Below are 17,025 nucleotides of genomic sequence, written 5' to 3'. Positions count from 1 at the left end.
TTTTATAGAGATAATTAACTATGCTGTTATGAATCCAAGGGGGGATGTGAATGTCTGTGTGCTGGAAGGCAGAGGCGGGTGGTACAAATTCCCCAAGATCATATCCTCCTCTGTTGTAACTGGCTTTGGCAAGTTCTACTCTCTGTCTCTCTGTCTACTCTCTGTCTCTCACAAAGGGTTACAGCTTCCTCTGGATGCAAAAGTGCAGGCAGGGCCGCAGCAGAGTTCCCTGCCCAGTGGGATGGAAGGGTCTTCTTCCCTGCAAGAGTCCACATGGAGCCCTGGCACTTGCAACAGTGTCATCTGCACCTGCCAGAGATGTCCCACTGCGACATCTCAAATGGGGCTTGAAATTTCTGGCTGGGCCAGGAGGAAGGAAGTGGCTTTACCACTCAGCCATGCATCTGCTGATGAGCTCTGGCTGACTGGGGAACTATGGGGCGATGACAGATTTAGGCATTGGAATAAAATGCTAGCTTTGGTGTGCAGATTAGTACCTCCCAAAAACAATTTTTTGGAGGGTATGGATGGGGTTTCACATGCCCCCCAATAAGATCATAAACACCAATTCTGTAGGCATTCCCAGTCCATTACAGACCTACATACTTGATTCTTGACAGATGCCTGACTCCCAGCTCAGGTGAAAGCCTTACCTGTAAAACCCAGGGGTCGGAGAGATGATCTCTGTGGTCCTCTCCCTCAATAATGCATTTCCTTGCCATGTGGTTCCAACAAGATCTTGTTTATGTTGGAAACTGTCAGCAGATGCTGAAACTATCCCCGGCTGAGCGGGTATTATGGTACCCAGACCTCATGGGGCTGAAGGATGGGGTTGGGTCCATGGTGATGTGTCTGGTCTCCAGGTCATGGCGCAGAAGGAAGGGGAAGCACTCACCTGTCATTAAGACTTGCTCTGTGGCTTAATTTCCACTACTTACAGGCTGCATCTGGGTCCAATCAGGAGGGGCTCAGGGGGATGGGGAGCAGGTGGCACTGAGGACTCCAGGGAGAGCAGATACAAATTCGATACCACCTAGAGGTGGAGAATAGACAACAAAGGGTTCTAAAAACAACTTAAAAACTAGAGACGTGACAACCAAATGCAGGGTGTGACCCTTGACAGGATCCTGGGTTTAAAAACACAGCTATAAAGGATGTTATTGGGACTATTGGGGAAATCTGAATGTGACCGTATTAGATGACATTATTATATCAATCTTAAATTTCTTAAGTATGAAATAAGAGTTGCAGGAGCTTAAGTGCCTGTGGACCCCTGTGCAGGGTGACCTGTGCCTCCTGAGAATCCTCTGGGGAAGGAGAGACAGAGGCACACAGGGGAGGAACAGGCTGCAGCTGTATCTGTAACGTTTTCTTTCTTATTTTTTGGGCGAATCTCAAGGGAATGATGCTGAATGAAAAAAGTCAGTCCCCAAAGGTTATATACTATGTTATTCCACTTATGTAATCTTGTTGATAGGTCAAAATGATAGAACTGAAGGACAGCTGTATGGGGGCCAGGGGCCAGGGGCTGGGGGTGGTTACAAAAGGGCAACATGGGGCATCCTGGTGGTGATGGAAATGCCCTGCATCTAGACTGTCAGTGCCAATTTCCTGCTGTGATCTTCTACTACGGTTTTGAAAGATGCTGCCATGAGGGAAACTGGGTAAAGGGTACCCAGGATCTCCATGCTATTTCTTACAATTTCCTGTGAATCCTCAGTTACCTCAAAATAAAAAGCTTAGTTTAAAAAAGAGGATATAAGGCACGTATGGCAAAATATCAACTTCTATATGGCTCTTGGAAATCTGTTGTGTTTGTTCTACTGTTTTCTGAAAGTTTGAAATATCTAGTGAAAATAAAACCCTTCAGAGTTATCTAGTCAGCCTTCTGAGTAGGCGTCCTTGCCCAAGACCCGCTCCTGGTCCCCTCGGGCTGCTGTGATGGAAGGAAGTACAAGTCTGAGGAGTTCTGCAGGGCTGGGAGCAGATGTTTCACTGTGGTGCTGACCCAGCCGACTCTCCCTGCCCTTGCTGACCCTGGGAGGGCGTCTAACGCTCCTCGAGGGCGGGGTGCCCTCAGAGCTCCCGCAGGGCTCCACTGGATCTCCTTGACACGTTAACAAACAGCAAAATTATACATCTGGACTGACTCTTGGTGACAGTTACTTCTAGACTAAGCTGTCGCAAGGAAGACCGTCTTCTCACTAGAATCCTTCAGTTTCGTATATTATAAAATTAGAGACGTGCATACCAGAATTTATTTATTATATAGCTTAATCACGACTTTGCATTCAAAAGAGACTAAATGAGAGGTGTAGAATAGTTTAAATGTACAAATAGAAAAGCATGTCTAAAAGATCAGCTAGATTGGAATACAATCTTAGGAATCATTAAAGAGGAAAGTGTTTTCCACCCAGCGTCGCAAGACAGACTCGGCCATAGCAGGGCTATTCACACGGATTCTGAATGACAATCAGCAGATATTCCTTATCTGTGGAGAGAGAGGGACAAAATTAATCCACCCTAAAAATTAAATTTGATAAGTGAGTACTTCAACTAATCTGCTTTTGTCTTCAAAACATCACTTGGACCTTGTGTAGACCAATGGCTTCCCACCGTGCCTGCACACCAGAATCACCTGTCACGCCATTAGAAAATACCTTTACCCAGAGCTCAGTCCTAGAGAGTTTGATTTCATTGGTCTGCGGTGGGCTTCCAGGCATCGATCATTTTTTTTTAAAGCTCTCCAAGTGATTCTGATGTGCAGCCGGGGTGAGAACAGGAGTAGAAAAGCTTTGCTGAGCTTACGGGTAATTCTGATCTTACAGATGTACCATAGAGCAGTTTTTTGGACCCTTGGTTTAGGAGCATGAGTCCTGTTTTACGCTGACATCTCCTAACACCGTGAACGTAATTCCTTCAAGGAAAGAAGGATTTCAGTGGCTGCTGTCTTTGGTAGGCCAGGCGGATGAGCTCCCTCCCCAGGGACCCTAGAGGCCTGCATCCACTCCCTCGTTTATCTCCTGGACAGGAGACATCTCCCCTACCCTCCAGAAAGTCTGTGTGCTAAGTTCACCCAACATGAGACCTACATATCCTAAATTTTTTGATTACTAATAATAACTGCAAGTGGGCAAAATTCAACTTCTTCAGAGGTCCAGTTAATCCCTAATTTCACAAAATTTTCAGGTTGGAACTTTCAGATTCAAACTTCTTCATTTTGTCATTGGAGAATATGTGCCATATTGAATATTAAAATCTATACTCCTGGTTCTCTGAAACAAAATTTTTATCCAGTAAAGTAGAAGACGCTTCAAATATGAAAGGAAATGCAAAATTACCTGGAGCGACCATGATTTCATGCTTCTTTGATCGGATCCTAAGGAAAGTGAGGTCGTTCTGAGGATCAATATCGCGGACAGTGCTCCTGGCTTTCATCGTCAGCTGATGAAGCAGACCTGCATATTGAACTGTTGTCGAGTTGTCCAAGGTTGTTCGGATTGGAATGCCTATTACGAGATTTAATTCGGGGTTAAAATTTTTTTCCGATTATAAAAGTAATATGCACATTGTAGAAATATTGGCAAATACTGATAATTGTAAAGAGGAAGAAAAGTGATGGCTGATATTACTCCCTGGTAACAATTTTAGTTTATTTCCTTCCAAGCTTTTTGTCTCTACATGGATTTTAAAATATAGTTCAGTCAAACTATAATTACGTATTTGACACCTGCATTTTTCTTCATTTAAATGTTAGCATACAAGTTGCCCTTGTGGGTGACGATGTCATCATTATTTTTAGTGGCTGTACACTTTACTATTTATGGATCTATCATAATGTAATCAATCCCCTATTGTTGGATTGTTAGGTATTGTACATTTTTTTCGTAGCCAATGTGGTGTCGAACATTTTTGTTCAAACACAGATCTTTTGGAAGCTGATAATTGATTATTTCAGTACGGATTTAACATATTACTATACACAAAGGATCTTCCCAAGCCTCCTGTCTACAGCAAGTCTGCTTTGAAATGCTTGGGCTCTGACATGGCGTTACTTTTCTTCCCTGAGGCTCGAAATAGAAATGGATATGTCTGCACACGGTAGAGAGCGTATCAAAAACGATTTTCCTAACTCCTCATACGGTATTTTGCAAACCTTAAAGTTTATATTAGAAAATAGCAACAAGGTCACTATAGTTTTGCTCGGCATTCCCTGGTTTGCTCTCATTCTTGGTTTAAGGATTATTAAATCTGGCTATGTGTGTGCTCTATTGTTCCATTCTATGAGTTAAAACAGAACCCATTAATTTAACTGGAAAAATCTAGGCAGACAAATATGCAAGTATAATGCAATTCAGTTTGGATCAATCTCGCTCAGTTCAGATCTCCCAGCGCTCATGCTTACTATGTAACAGGTGCTGTCCTAGGTATTTCCCACGTACTGTATCTAATCAGAGATGGCCTTCGTATTATTTTGAGAAATACCACATAGCCAGGGAACTCCAGGGATCTGATTTGCAAATGTGCCTTTAACTTAGGGGGACATAGGAAGGTGAATTTGGGATCGCTAGCAAATTCCTCAGGTACCTGAATTAAGGCTGATCAATAAAAGAGGCCAGCATGGCTCTTGGGTTCCCCCAGAGAATTTAATTCCAGAAACTGTTAAACAAGATGAGCACGAGTGGATGAATGTTACCAACTTGAGATTTTACCAGTTTTTCATGAAACCCTTTGAGAGCCTCAATTCTGACTTTGAAACAGAGCTAATTTCTTTTTCTTTTCAGAAAACCGTTATCTCCAGAATAGGTCTTGCTAAATAATACGAGGACAATATTTACAGGAAAACCTATTTAATAAATAAGGTTTATATAAAATTTGTTAATTTCTGCATTACTATTTGCTAGCCACTTTCCCCCCAGAAGTCAGTTATGTCTTTCACACCTGAAGGAACGTCCCGAGACAGGTATCTTTAACAAGCAGGAAACTGAAATGCAGCAAGCCCTCACCCTTTCAAGAGCACTTTTTGACGAATAGTTTTATTTTGCATCCCGAATAGTCACTTACCTACAAAGTCTGCATTGCTCAGTGTCAGAACAAGAAATACAACCGGAATAAATTATTTAAAATGTAGATGACAAGATTATGAATCAGATACTCAGGCCTATTTGGTTAGTCTATTCATGATCCAAGTCAATAAATAAAACAGCCAGCCTTTCTGAATAATAAGTGCACACTGTGGAAACTCTTAAGAGTTTTTCATATCCTCTGTAGGCACTTGAAAAAAATCAGTCAACAAATATTTATTAAGCTCTTGCTTGGTATCATGTGAGGTAATTAAAAAATAACTTATTAAGAAGTAATTTTAGCACATGGTATAAAATTCACCCACTTCCCCTTCCTGAGAGGCAGCCACTGCTCCCAGTTTCTTCAGTATCCTTCCAGAGATATTCGATGTCTACCCAACTATGTTTGTGTTCATGTTCTTTATTTTATTGTATCATTCTCTATTCTATACCTTAATTTTTAAAATTTAATACACTTGGGAAATTGTTCCATTCATACATGTAGGGCACGGGCCTTCATGTTAACGACTGCATAATATGGTTGTTGAATGGATGTTTTGTAATACATGTAACTAACAGATCCTCCTGACGGGCATTTACACTGTTTCCAATCTTTGACTTTTATAAACAAGGCTACAGAATATGTCCCTGTGCGTCCCATTTCACATCTGTACATGGAGGATACCATACATATATATAGGGTACATTCCTAAAATGGAACTCCAGGAACAAAGAGTATGGATCTGATATTGCCAAATCTATGGCAGGACTTTAAAACATGACTCTTTAAGATCCCAGTGATCTGGCCCCCTTCAACTGGACATTTGTACTTTGGTTGATAGATTGCATTTCAAAAACAAAAGGAATTGAAAAAGAGTAAAAGGAATTGGCTGGATGGTTGATAAAATCTAATGAGATTCAAACGATGGATGGTTAGAAATGCTGAGAATATTTAAAATTAAGAGCCTACAGAAATCAGGTTTATATAGATAAGAATATATGACAGATATGACTGCCTGGGGAAAAATAATATATATACACAACAGCATCTAATTCAATGATCAGCGCAGCAATATTGTAAACAGTGTGTGGCTTTCTAAACGGGAATCCAAAGTTAAAATCTACATTATTGATAACTCTACTTCATTGTCGTGAGTCAGAAGTCTATGTCTCAGCAAAGGAGAAGCCAGAGGACTCTATTTAACATGGCATACGATGAGATCTAAATGTTTAAGCACGGTGGAAGGCCTCCTAAACACAAATACAGTGCAAAAATATGTTAAAACGATTTGCCTAGAATTAGGAGACTAAAACCGCTAGAGAAAATGGAGCACATAAACGCCATCTCAGTTAAATATTTTCAGCATTAAATTCCTTGGGACTTCTGAAAGCTGCAGAGCTGCACTATGAAAAATGACACTTTCATCTAAATTGAGTAGGCTGTTGAAACGGAGTATTTTATTACATTCTGGTCACACAAGCTATACCGTATGCTATTAATAAACATCTTTGCCACACACTCTGTTTATTAACAATCTGGCTATAAAAATAAGCCCCTCATTTGTATTTTTGGGAAAAAGGTTAATTTGGCTTTCAGAAAAGTGCCCTGAATCGTAACACCAGCTTATCCTGGTATTACAAGAAGTTAATGGGTATTAAAAATAATATTTTGTTGCCTTTGGACAAGAAAAATGTTAATTGAGAAACCTCAGGAACATAAAGCACAAATCTTTCTAATCCCACTACTCAGAGATAATCACCATAACCCATCCCTGCCTTGTCCTCCATATTTATTTGCAATGTCTGTGCCTGGCTTTATTTACGATTAGAAAATGCTGGGTACTGCTCCCATCTCTGCTCTTTTCATCTACTACTGGAAGTAGTTTTCCATGGCTCTCAATATTCTTCGACATTTTAAATAGAGTAATGGTTCATCAAGTAACTATTACTTAATTAATTTAAAATTCTCCCTACTATTGGGATAGATTTACTTGTTTATTTATTGCTATTACACACGATGCCTCAGTGAATATCTTTTGTACCTGAATCTCTTCTTCATCACTCTTTAAGATAAATTCCTAGGAGTGGAATTACAGATCACAGGGTGTGGCCATTTTTCAGACATTTGAGGCATATTGCTAAGATTATGTACTTTAGACTAAGATCCTCTAAAGTAACACGTTAGATGAGATGTTCTGGGTGGCACCTGCACGGGGTTAAATAGCGTCCCTGCAAACTTCAAGTCCACCATAAACCTCAGAATGTGACCTTATTTGGAAATAGGGTCTTTGAAGAGTAATTCGGGAAGATGAGGTCACACTGGACTAGGATGGGCCCTAATTCAATGACTAGAGTCTTTACAAGAAGAGAAAACAGAGACAAAGAGAGCAGAGCACCACATGAGGTGTTGGAGGGGATGGAGGCTGAGATTGGAGTGATATGTCTAGAAGCCAAGGAACGCCAAGGATTGCTGGAAACCACCAGAAGCTGGGGGAGAGGTAAAGAAGGACCCTCCTGTCGAGCCTTCCAAGACAGCCTGGCTGTGCTGACACCGTAGCCTCCAGAACTGAGAGAGAAGACGTTTCTAACCTTTTAAGCCATCAAGTGTGTGGTACTTTGTTGCAGCAGCCAAAGGAAATGAATGTAACGCCTCTATGAAGTCACGTGGACAGCCCGTCTTAGAGGGTGTGGCAGAGTTTCCGCAAAAGCCTGGAACTAAAATCAGTTCAACCAGAACCATGCAGGAGGGCTGGACCACTTCCTGGAAATACTAGGCATAGCTCTTGACTTACCCATATAGCTGATCTTAAATTCTCTCCCTCCTGATCACTGGGTAAATTTATTACATTCATTTGACCTTGAGTTATTTTTAATTCTATTTTATTATTTTGCAAAACACATCAAATGTTTTATCTGTACAAATCAATTAAAAATCCCCACATTCTCAGAACTATTTAATTATAATTCTATTAAGCGTTGGGTGTTGTGCCAAGCCTTTGATAATTATTATTTCATTTAATTATCATGACCATCAGTAGAGGAGGTTATTTTCCACTTTTAATGATAAGGGATTGAAGCTCAGAGTTTAAACAGACTTTCAGGTGGTAGTTGTTCAATAAATATTTATTGATGGATTTGCTCCAAAATAATGATTAGCTGTGAGATTCTGTTGCCAGGCACTGAGGGGGCAATGTGCCAATTCCATGGCTCCATCATGAATAATATGAAGTAGCTACTCTTATTTCACCTAGTGCCCTGGGATTTGCGGCACCTCTTGTCCTTACAAATGCCTGATTTAGCAATGAAACCAGCAGGAGCCTTTAAGAGGTCACCACCATAGCTGAGCATGGAGCAGTGCACCAGAGAAAATGCTCTGTGCAGTGTTAACAGGGACTAGGGAGCGAGAGCAAGTTTCTCGTATAAGTCTACAGATTTCATAAATGGAAACGTACTGGCCTTTCTGATACTAAGTCCACAAAGACTATACTATAAATACCATTAAAATTAATTCACCAAGATTTTATTAAACAGGTAAAGGAACAATTTCATTTAAAATGAAGACTGAAACTCTGTATCCTTCATAATGTTAAAACCAAAACAAACTGCCAACAATATTTTCCTTATCTTCAATTTGATAGTTTTATAGGTACTCCTGAAATGTTACAAGAATTACCATACCTTTAAAAATTCTACCAAGTGTAGTGTTTCTTGGGAATATATAGACATTTTTAGACATGTCTTATTCATATTTACATCCCTGGCTCTCAGGAGAGTGCTTGGCATACAACAGATAATAGATGTTTTATAAGATGTTTGATAAGCTAAAATATACAAAATATGATTTTATTTCAAATTTTAAGATGCTTGTCTTAAGGTGTGGCACAACAAACAGGTTCTTGGTTGGCTTCTGGTGTCAAGAAGGCAGCCTGTGATGTATTTACCTTCTGCATTTACAACCATCGTTCCAATAACCCCTTTATGGGTCTGGATCCTCTTTAGGGTTTCCTCCACCTCTGCCTGGAAGAGATCAGGAAGGTAATTAACTGAAACGGTCTTTGTGGTGACCCAAATCCTAAAGAGAATAATGTTTAGAAAGACACCTACTCCCTTAACCCATGGTACTGGATGCTATAATCTCATTTTATTATATTTTTGCTGAGGAAGATTCGCTCTGAGCTAATATCAGTGACCAATCTTCCTCTTTTTGCTCGAGGAAGATTAGCCCTGAGCTTACATCTGTTGCCAATCCTCCTCTATTTTATATGTGGGTTGCTGCCACAACACGGCCACTGACGAGTGGTATATGTCTGCACCCAGGAACCAAACCTGGGCCTCTTAAGCAGAATGCACCGAACTTAACCACTGGGCCATGGGGCCAGACCCTATAATCTCAGAGTTCTGGAAGACAGCTTCAAAATTGTCAAGTCTCATATACAAGCCTACATAAGACTCTCTCAATACAGCCATGACAAATCGCTTGGCTTGAATTCTTCTAGAGACAGAGAGCTTACTGTCTCCCAAGAGCTCACTCCATTTTTATCCGTCTCTATTTACTGGAAAAGTATTCTTTACATTGGACAGAAATCTGCTCTCGATCATCTTTCATTCATTGATCCTTCTATACTCACATGAAAAATTCCTTTGCTACATGATAGACCTTTAAATATTTACAGGGCTGTATCATTACCTCTTTCTGTCTTAAAGTATTCCTTAATGAGAAATCTTGTTCTCAGTCCTAAATGTTACCTAATTGGGAGTTCAGATTACTAAATTCAGGATATTCTGTAAAAACTATGCATTCCAGGGCTCCAGGATTCTCTTGGTAACTACAGCCGGAGTCTCAGTGCAAGCTGAATGTTGAGCCATGAAAGATTATGTTGGAACCCCATCATTAGGTTTTAAACTCAGCTTTCTGAATGAATCTTATGCATAGACTATATTGTACCAGTTTTCGTCCCCTCGACAAACGCTAAAGTCAAGAATAATCTTTTTCAAACCCGTGTACTGTTCATAGCTGAGTAATCACTGGACATTCTGAATTCAATCAGTATTCTGCAAAGTCTCCTGATGAGGGTTTGTGACTTTTTCCCCTCCCAGCATCGTCAGGTGAACAGTTATCTTTTGCACCGATGTGGGCAGAAGCACTCATTTCCTCTTTTCCACCACCAGAGCAGGTGTTTCCTGAATTTCAGGCATTCATGTACTAGAGTCACGATTTCTGCCATTATGAATACCATCTATATTATTTACCTAGCACGTTCTTTAAATTATCTCGCTGCTAAAGGCTGAAATAAAGGCATTTGAAAAGGAAATGATACATCTACCACCACAAAGGGAAATCTGGTATCATTTGTCATAAGTGGATATAACCATGAAAACAAAACCAAAGGAGAAGATATTATTAAGTTCTACCACAATGAAAGCTCTGAGCGTGAGGTCTGTTCTTCAGGTGAAAGTGGAAATTATCAAATGATAGTGGTATTAAGGACTTAATAGTGCCAGAAACTTTCTCCTGGATATAGTCTAAAGGCTGCAAAAAAAAAAAAAAAAAAAAAAAACCGGAAGAGGAATAACGTTCTCTGATGTGATGCTCTCTGTGTTACTGGTATTTCTGAGGCATCTTATGTCACAACTAATGTTTGCATCTCACTTTGGGAAACAAAGCACTAAAGTATGAGTTGTACAGGGGATCAAGAAATTATTACATTTTTGCCATCTTTAAGAGAATGCCCACAGCTCCTTCCACCCCTGCTCTCGTTTCTTTCTCTTTTACTTCTCTCCCAAACGCCTCTCTCTGCTGTCGCTGGCCTTTCTCTGCCTTCTCCCAGTTGTTTTCTCTTATGATTTCTGAGTCCTCCTAGTACAATCTCTTAATCCCCATCTCCATGCCCTTTTCCCTCCTCTCTTACAACTCTTTGCTTTCACCTTGCTCTGTTTCAAACTTTCCCCAGTCTCCACTTTCCTTCTCTTCTATTATTATTACTGTTATTTTTGCGCTCTCTCTTCCTTTTCCTCTTTTCTCCTTTCTCTTTATTTTCCTATCTTCTCTCTCAATATCCCCTCCTTCTCCCCCTTCTCCATTCCCCTGTGCTCCCTGTCCCATCTCTTTCTTCCCTCTTGGGTGATTTTTCTCCTCTCCAGCTCGTCCCTTCCCTTTGCAAACTTTCCTCGCGGTCCAGATCTCTGACCCTCCTCGGGATCTTTATCCCTTAATATCTGTCTTCTCTTTCTCAATATAGCGGCCCCCCCCCCCTCCCCAGACCCGCCCCCATGCCGATTCAACGCCCTAGATAGCTATCCCCCAAGACAGCTTCCCCCATCTAGGCATCTTCTTTGCAGGGTCTCCCTGGCACCCCTCCAAGAAGCTTCTGGAGCCCCCAGCCTTCGCGGCGACCCCGGCCCGGCCACGCCTGGGTCGGCCCCGGGAGGCCTCCTCCAACCGGTGCTCTTGGAGCAGCGGGTCGCGGACGGAGACCCCAGATTTACCATCGCGCGGGCGGCGAGACTCCGGGCTCAGTCCGGCGCCTCCGCTGCCCCGGACGTCAACAACGCTTCCAGCCGTTGCTAGGAGACAGGGTAGGAAGTGACCTCCCGGAAGCGTCGGTGCCGCGCCTGCGTGCGCGCGGGTCGGGCAGCCGCCGGCGACCGCGCTTCCGCCCTGACCTGCCCGCCGCCTCCCGGCCGCCGTAGGCGGAGCTTGGGGATGGTGGCCCGGGCCGCTCGCCTGCGCTTCTCCTCGGCCCACGGAGCGATGGGGCCGAGGAGCGGAGGGCGTAGGCCGACCTCCGGGTCGTTCGTTCGTCCATTCATTCGTTCATTCCTCGAGGTACGCATTAGTGTAACAGTCGCTTCTCGGCTCAAGAACGACTGACCCCCTGCCACGTGCCAGGCTCTCCTCTGGGCCTGGGGTCCCGTCTGGCCGGGGAGACAGACCACATGCGACCAGCGAGGCAACACTGTCCAAGTGTGATTCCTGCTCGGGAGCAAACGAACAGGGCTGCGTCCATCTGACCCCGGGGTTGGGTCCCTTAGCTATTGGGTAATAGAATCGGCTACCTGGGACACTGGGCGGGCTTCCTTCAGCGCTGGCCTGGGCAGCAGTGGTGTTTGTCCCCCCGCCCCCCAAGGATAGTTTTTGTGTTAAAGAAGAAATATATCACGGTCTGGAATAGTACAATCATGTGTATGTATGTATATGTTAATTTACATCTCCCCACCCCCAGAACAGTAGGGGAAGCCAGGTTTTACATCTTAGGTTCTCAACTAGTTGTAGCACTCCCATACTGCTCTTCTCTCCCTTGAAGAGTTGCTACGTACCAGTGTTTTTGTATAATCCGTTAGGGTCTTTCTGTTTTGTCATTATTTGCCAACAGTGCTGAGTTGCTGAAAAACTGCAGGTGGTAGTGCTGGGGGTTCTACACAGCGCCATGGAAGAGCATTCCCCTGAGTGTTTCCGGAACTGATGGAGGAAACAGAAGTTAAAGATCAATTAGGGATGGTCAGAGGACACTTGACCTTTGGAAGGGCGTTGATAATATCTTTGTAGCTTCTGAGGAGGAGACCAACTAACGTCTGAATTGCAGCAGGAGAATTTTGTGGCTGGAGTCGTAAAGTCCCAGGGTTTGGAGAGGGCAAACATTGATTACAAAATACCAGTGGTAGGTTGAGAATACATCTCGGTAGGGACCGTACTATGGTGACTCTGTAATACAAGTCCAGTTCGTGCATGCGTTTCCAGAAAGCAGCCTCACAGCAAACAAGGCATGCCTACTGCTAGGAATGCCAGCTGGAATCTGAATGGGCCCGTGTCAGGGATGCCCGGAAACAATTTTGGACTCAGTGGTGGTTTTGGACTAGATGATCCATTTCAACTTGGAGCCTGTCATTTTATGGCTTTAAGTTCCGAGACGTTCTGAGAAGCTCTAGTTCTGCTGCTGCTGCTTTTTTTTCTTTTTTGGTGGAGGAGGAGATTCTGGTCACCGTCATTCTCCCCTTTTCCTCTAAGAAATTTATGCTTCTCAAAAATCCAGGTCACGGCAGCTAATCCCCCTCATTCAACACCTGGAATTCCAACCAAGATGATTTGGAATGAACAGCCAAGGTGGTGGGGGAGGAATCTGGTGTGTCTGTGTGTCTACAGAGCTAGCTCTTGTCTGATTGCCTATATCTACCATTTTAAGTCATAAAAGTATAGGTGTTTACAGTAATACTGGCTGAATTGTATAAAGACTGATTCTTGGGCTCTCTGAGTGTTTCTGATCAAGGAGATTCCTACTTTATTGTGTCGCCATTTGTTCTGCTTGTAAAAGTCCGTGGCAGTGCACCATATCTGTTATGTCAATCAGCTTTAATGAAGGAAGCGGCTGCATATGCATGGAGTGTGAATCCCCTCATTTCTGGAGTCAGGGTGTCAAACTTGTTCAATAGCTGACAGCTGTGATTAGAGCAAAGCAAGACTCCAGCATGAAAGGCACTGACAGGAGTGCCCAACTGCTGAAAAAGTAATAAGAAGTAGCCAAACTGACTTCCAGCAAACAGTCGTGTTTGACTCGCTGTGCACAGGAAATCAATGAGGAGAATATGAGCCATTTTCTCCGTATCGATTTTCACTTCTAATTATTCCTTGGAGGTGCCTTGGTTTAATTTTTGTGCCTTTTTGGGACTACAATGAACACCCAGAGCCGTGCTATATAGAATATCCTGGCAGTCTGCTCCCTACGCCGTCCTCACTACATGTCAATTATCCTTTTCCCTTCTCCCATCCGCTTACCCCTTCCTTTGATTCACAGTAAATGCTAAAAAACTTTGAACTTAAGTGGAAGGGTTAATAAATAATACTTTTTGCAAGTACTCTTAAGTGACCCAAAAAGTTGGGGTACATGCGAAGACAAAGCATGCCATTCTTCACATACAGTTTTGTTAAAATGAGATGATTTTCTTCTGGGGTCTCTCTTTCTCTTTGATGAAGTCCTACTGCTCCTGGCTTAGCCTGAAGAAATCCAAGTAGCTTCATGATCTTGAGGTTTCTCTTGGCATTTTTGTATACCACTCCGTATATCTATCTTTGGCGCTCTTGCTGGTTGGCAAATATTAAAAACAGGGCTATGGAGTATGTTTTGTGCCCTTTTCTCATGCGATGAGGCATTGTGTGTCAACTTAAACAGAACTTCTAGTACTCTACTGGTTTCGCTCCAAAAAGTGCACGGTAGATTCGTTGAAAATGCCCCTTAATGCTAAGGCAGGCTTAGAGTATGTCAGTGATATCAGTAAGTGTTCCACGTAACTGACCCAATGCCATAGAATTACAGAATTACAGATTTAGATTTCCAGAAGATCAACCATTTTCTACTTCTTATTAGGACAAACACACCCTCTGGGAAAATTCTTTCCAGCATTCAGGTGTAACATAAGCATGTACTTCCCATAAGGGAATTCTCCCCGTTGGAATGAAATGATTTCCTAGAGCACAGAATTTGGAGTTGCGTGCAGCCAGGGTTGATGTTTCTAGGTGTGTTTCCTTGAGTAAAATAAACTCTCAGAGCTTCTGTTTCCTCTTTTGTAAAATAGGAAAGATAATATCTACCTTGGAGGGTTGATGTGAGGTTTCAATGATATTATATGGGTAAGATGCCTGACTTGTACCAGGCGCCCAACAGGGATCACTTACCCATGTTTCTTTCTTGTGTCTTATCCTTTCTTTAGTCCATCCTTCCTTCTTCCCTTCATTCCTTTTCTCCCCTCTCTCCTTCCTTCTCATCTTTCTATTTCTCTACTCTTTTCCTCCCTACTTCCCTCTCCTGTTTCTTTCCTCTCTCCCTTCTTAACCATCTTCTCTTCAACCTCCTTTTCCTTCATGCCCTCCCTAGGGAAAATATCCAGAATTCGTATTGTTGACTTTCTCCCTAAAGAATATCTTTACCTTTCTTTTCTCATTCCCTTTCTCCTGCTATTCCTGTATTATATTCATCTTTGTAATTCATCTACCTCTAATTTCATTTTTTCACAATTCCCATTTTTAAACTTGTGGCTCCAGCAAGCAGTTACCATCTCAGTGCACTGCACTCAATAGATGTTCTTAGTATCTCAGGGGTGAGGACAAACTAACTATTTCTTTGTCTGTTAATTTTGTTCAAACAAGGAAGGACTGAAGGGAGCAACAAGTCCCATGCACTTTATGAACCCCTTCTTTTTTCTGATAATCCACTCCCAAGGTCTCTGATCTATTTTTTTCAAGCTCTCTGATGTATTTAGTGTCAAAATTACTTTCATTGGTAGGTATAACACACAAAAAGTTAGGTCCACAAAACAAAGTTAGGTTGGTGGGTTAGTAACAGAAATTAGGTGCATAAAACAAGATGTACAGTCAGGGAGTTACCACAAAGTGAACTCCTGTGTAACCCCCAACCAGGTCAAGAAACAGAACACTGACCATATTCTGGAAGCTTCCACATGGCCATTCTCAATCATTACTCCCACAGTGTATGGCCTGAAAAGCCTAAAATATTGATAATCTTATCCTTTATTGAGAAAAATTTGCTGACCCCTGCAATAGACTGTTTCTCCTCTATTTAGTCTTCAAAATACATTTGATGGTTGAAAACAAAAATTATAACATTGCTCAAGGTTTTCAAAGTATGTAATTAATATGTAAAATAACTACAACATAAAAGGAGGAGGGTAAATGGACCTATCTGAGGGTAGGGTCTTCCACTTGGAGTGTTCAAGTGTTGATTCTAAGTAGGCTGTGAAAAATGAGGTATGTAATCCCTAGGGCAACCAATAAAAAAGTGTACAGATAAACAGCACAAAAGATGGAATATTAAAAATTGTTTAAATAATCTAAAAAGGAAGAGGGCAAACAGTGGAATGGAAAACAAATGGCACAATCATAAAACAAATAATATAATTGTAGAGTTAAATCCTGATATGTCAATGATTACATTAAATGTAAATAGTCTAAGCACATGAATTAAAGAGATTGTCAGAATAAATTTAAAAAATGATGAGTGATTTCTGTTTCTGGAAAGGTGGAGCAGATGTACTTTTCCTTAGTCTCTCCACTAAATATAACTAAAAACCCTGGAAATTATAGAAACACAAGAAGACTCTGAAAAATGGAGAGAATCAGATTGCCTAGGCACCTTAGGACCCAAGGAATGACATGATTGCAAGTTATCTGGGTTTTCTTTTTGCCTTGTATATTCTAGTCTTAGAGCTGAAGAAGCTGGTAACCCAGAAATGCCAACAGGCACAGAAATTTTAAAAAGCCCCCACAAAAGCCTATTCTCTAGCCAAAGGACACGGAAAGGGCCAGCCAACAAGATAGAAACTCTTAGAAAATAACCACTGTTCTCCAGCCAAACACCAGAGAAAAAGACTAGCAAAGGCCAAGTGGAGAGTATAGACTTCCACTCTCAGATTGCTATTAACTCTCCCCATCCCCTACCAGGGTATTGTCAGAGAAGGCTGAGTCAGTAGTTTCATCCCCCTGGGTGTTAGCTAGCTACCCCCCACCCCCCCGCCCAGCATAGGAATAATTACGTTAAATGTAAACAGTCAAAATATACCAATGAAATGATTGATTAGCAGATTGGATTAAAAAACATGACCTAACTATATGCTGTCTGCAAGAAAGTGACTTCAAACATAATAATAAGGCATGTAGAAAATAAAATGATGGGAAAAGACATATCATGTAATCATTAACCCAAAGAAAGCAAGAGTTGTTATATTAATATCAGATAAATAGACTTCAGACCAAAGAAAATTACCAGATAAAGAGGTATCTGGAACATTATATTATGATAAAATGGCTACTCCAACAATAAGACATAGCAAATCTAAAAATGTATGCACCCAACAACAGAGCTGCAAGCTATGTAAAATAAAAGTGATAGAATTGAAAGGAGAAGTGAACATGTCCTTAATGATAGTCAAAGACTTCAACACTCCTTTCTCAAAA

The 17,025-nt window shown here is 41.7% G+C and overlaps 1 protein-coding gene across 1 annotated transcript; it reads right to left on the bottom strand.

Annotated features, from left to right (window-relative positions):
* Positions 1–2,248: 2,248 nt before the first annotated feature.
* Positions 2,249–11,639, bottom strand: DYNLRB2 (dynein light chain roadblock-type 2). The gene is made up of 4 exons (XM_046680364.1): positions 11,550–11,639; positions 9,005–9,080; positions 3,342–3,509; positions 2,249–2,491 (listed from the first exon to the last, which is right to left on the bottom strand). The coding sequence occupies exons 1-4, from the start codon at positions 11,550–11,552 to the stop codon at positions 2,448–2,450; spliced, it is 291 nt and encodes a 96-aa protein (XP_046536320.1). The 5' UTR covers positions 11,553–11,639; the 3' UTR covers positions 2,249–2,447.
* Between the last annotated feature and the right edge of the window lie 5,386 nt (positions 11,640–17,025).

The sequence above is a fragment of the Equus quagga genome, chromosome 13 (genome assembly GCF_021613505.1).
Source record: "Equus quagga isolate Etosha38 chromosome 13, UCLA_HA_Equagga_1.0, whole genome shotgun sequence".
Taxonomy (NCBI): domain Eukaryota; kingdom Metazoa; phylum Chordata; class Mammalia; order Perissodactyla; family Equidae; genus Equus; species Equus quagga.
Note: the sequence above shows the minus strand (reverse complement) of the source record. Positions and strands in the feature narration are given on the sequence as shown.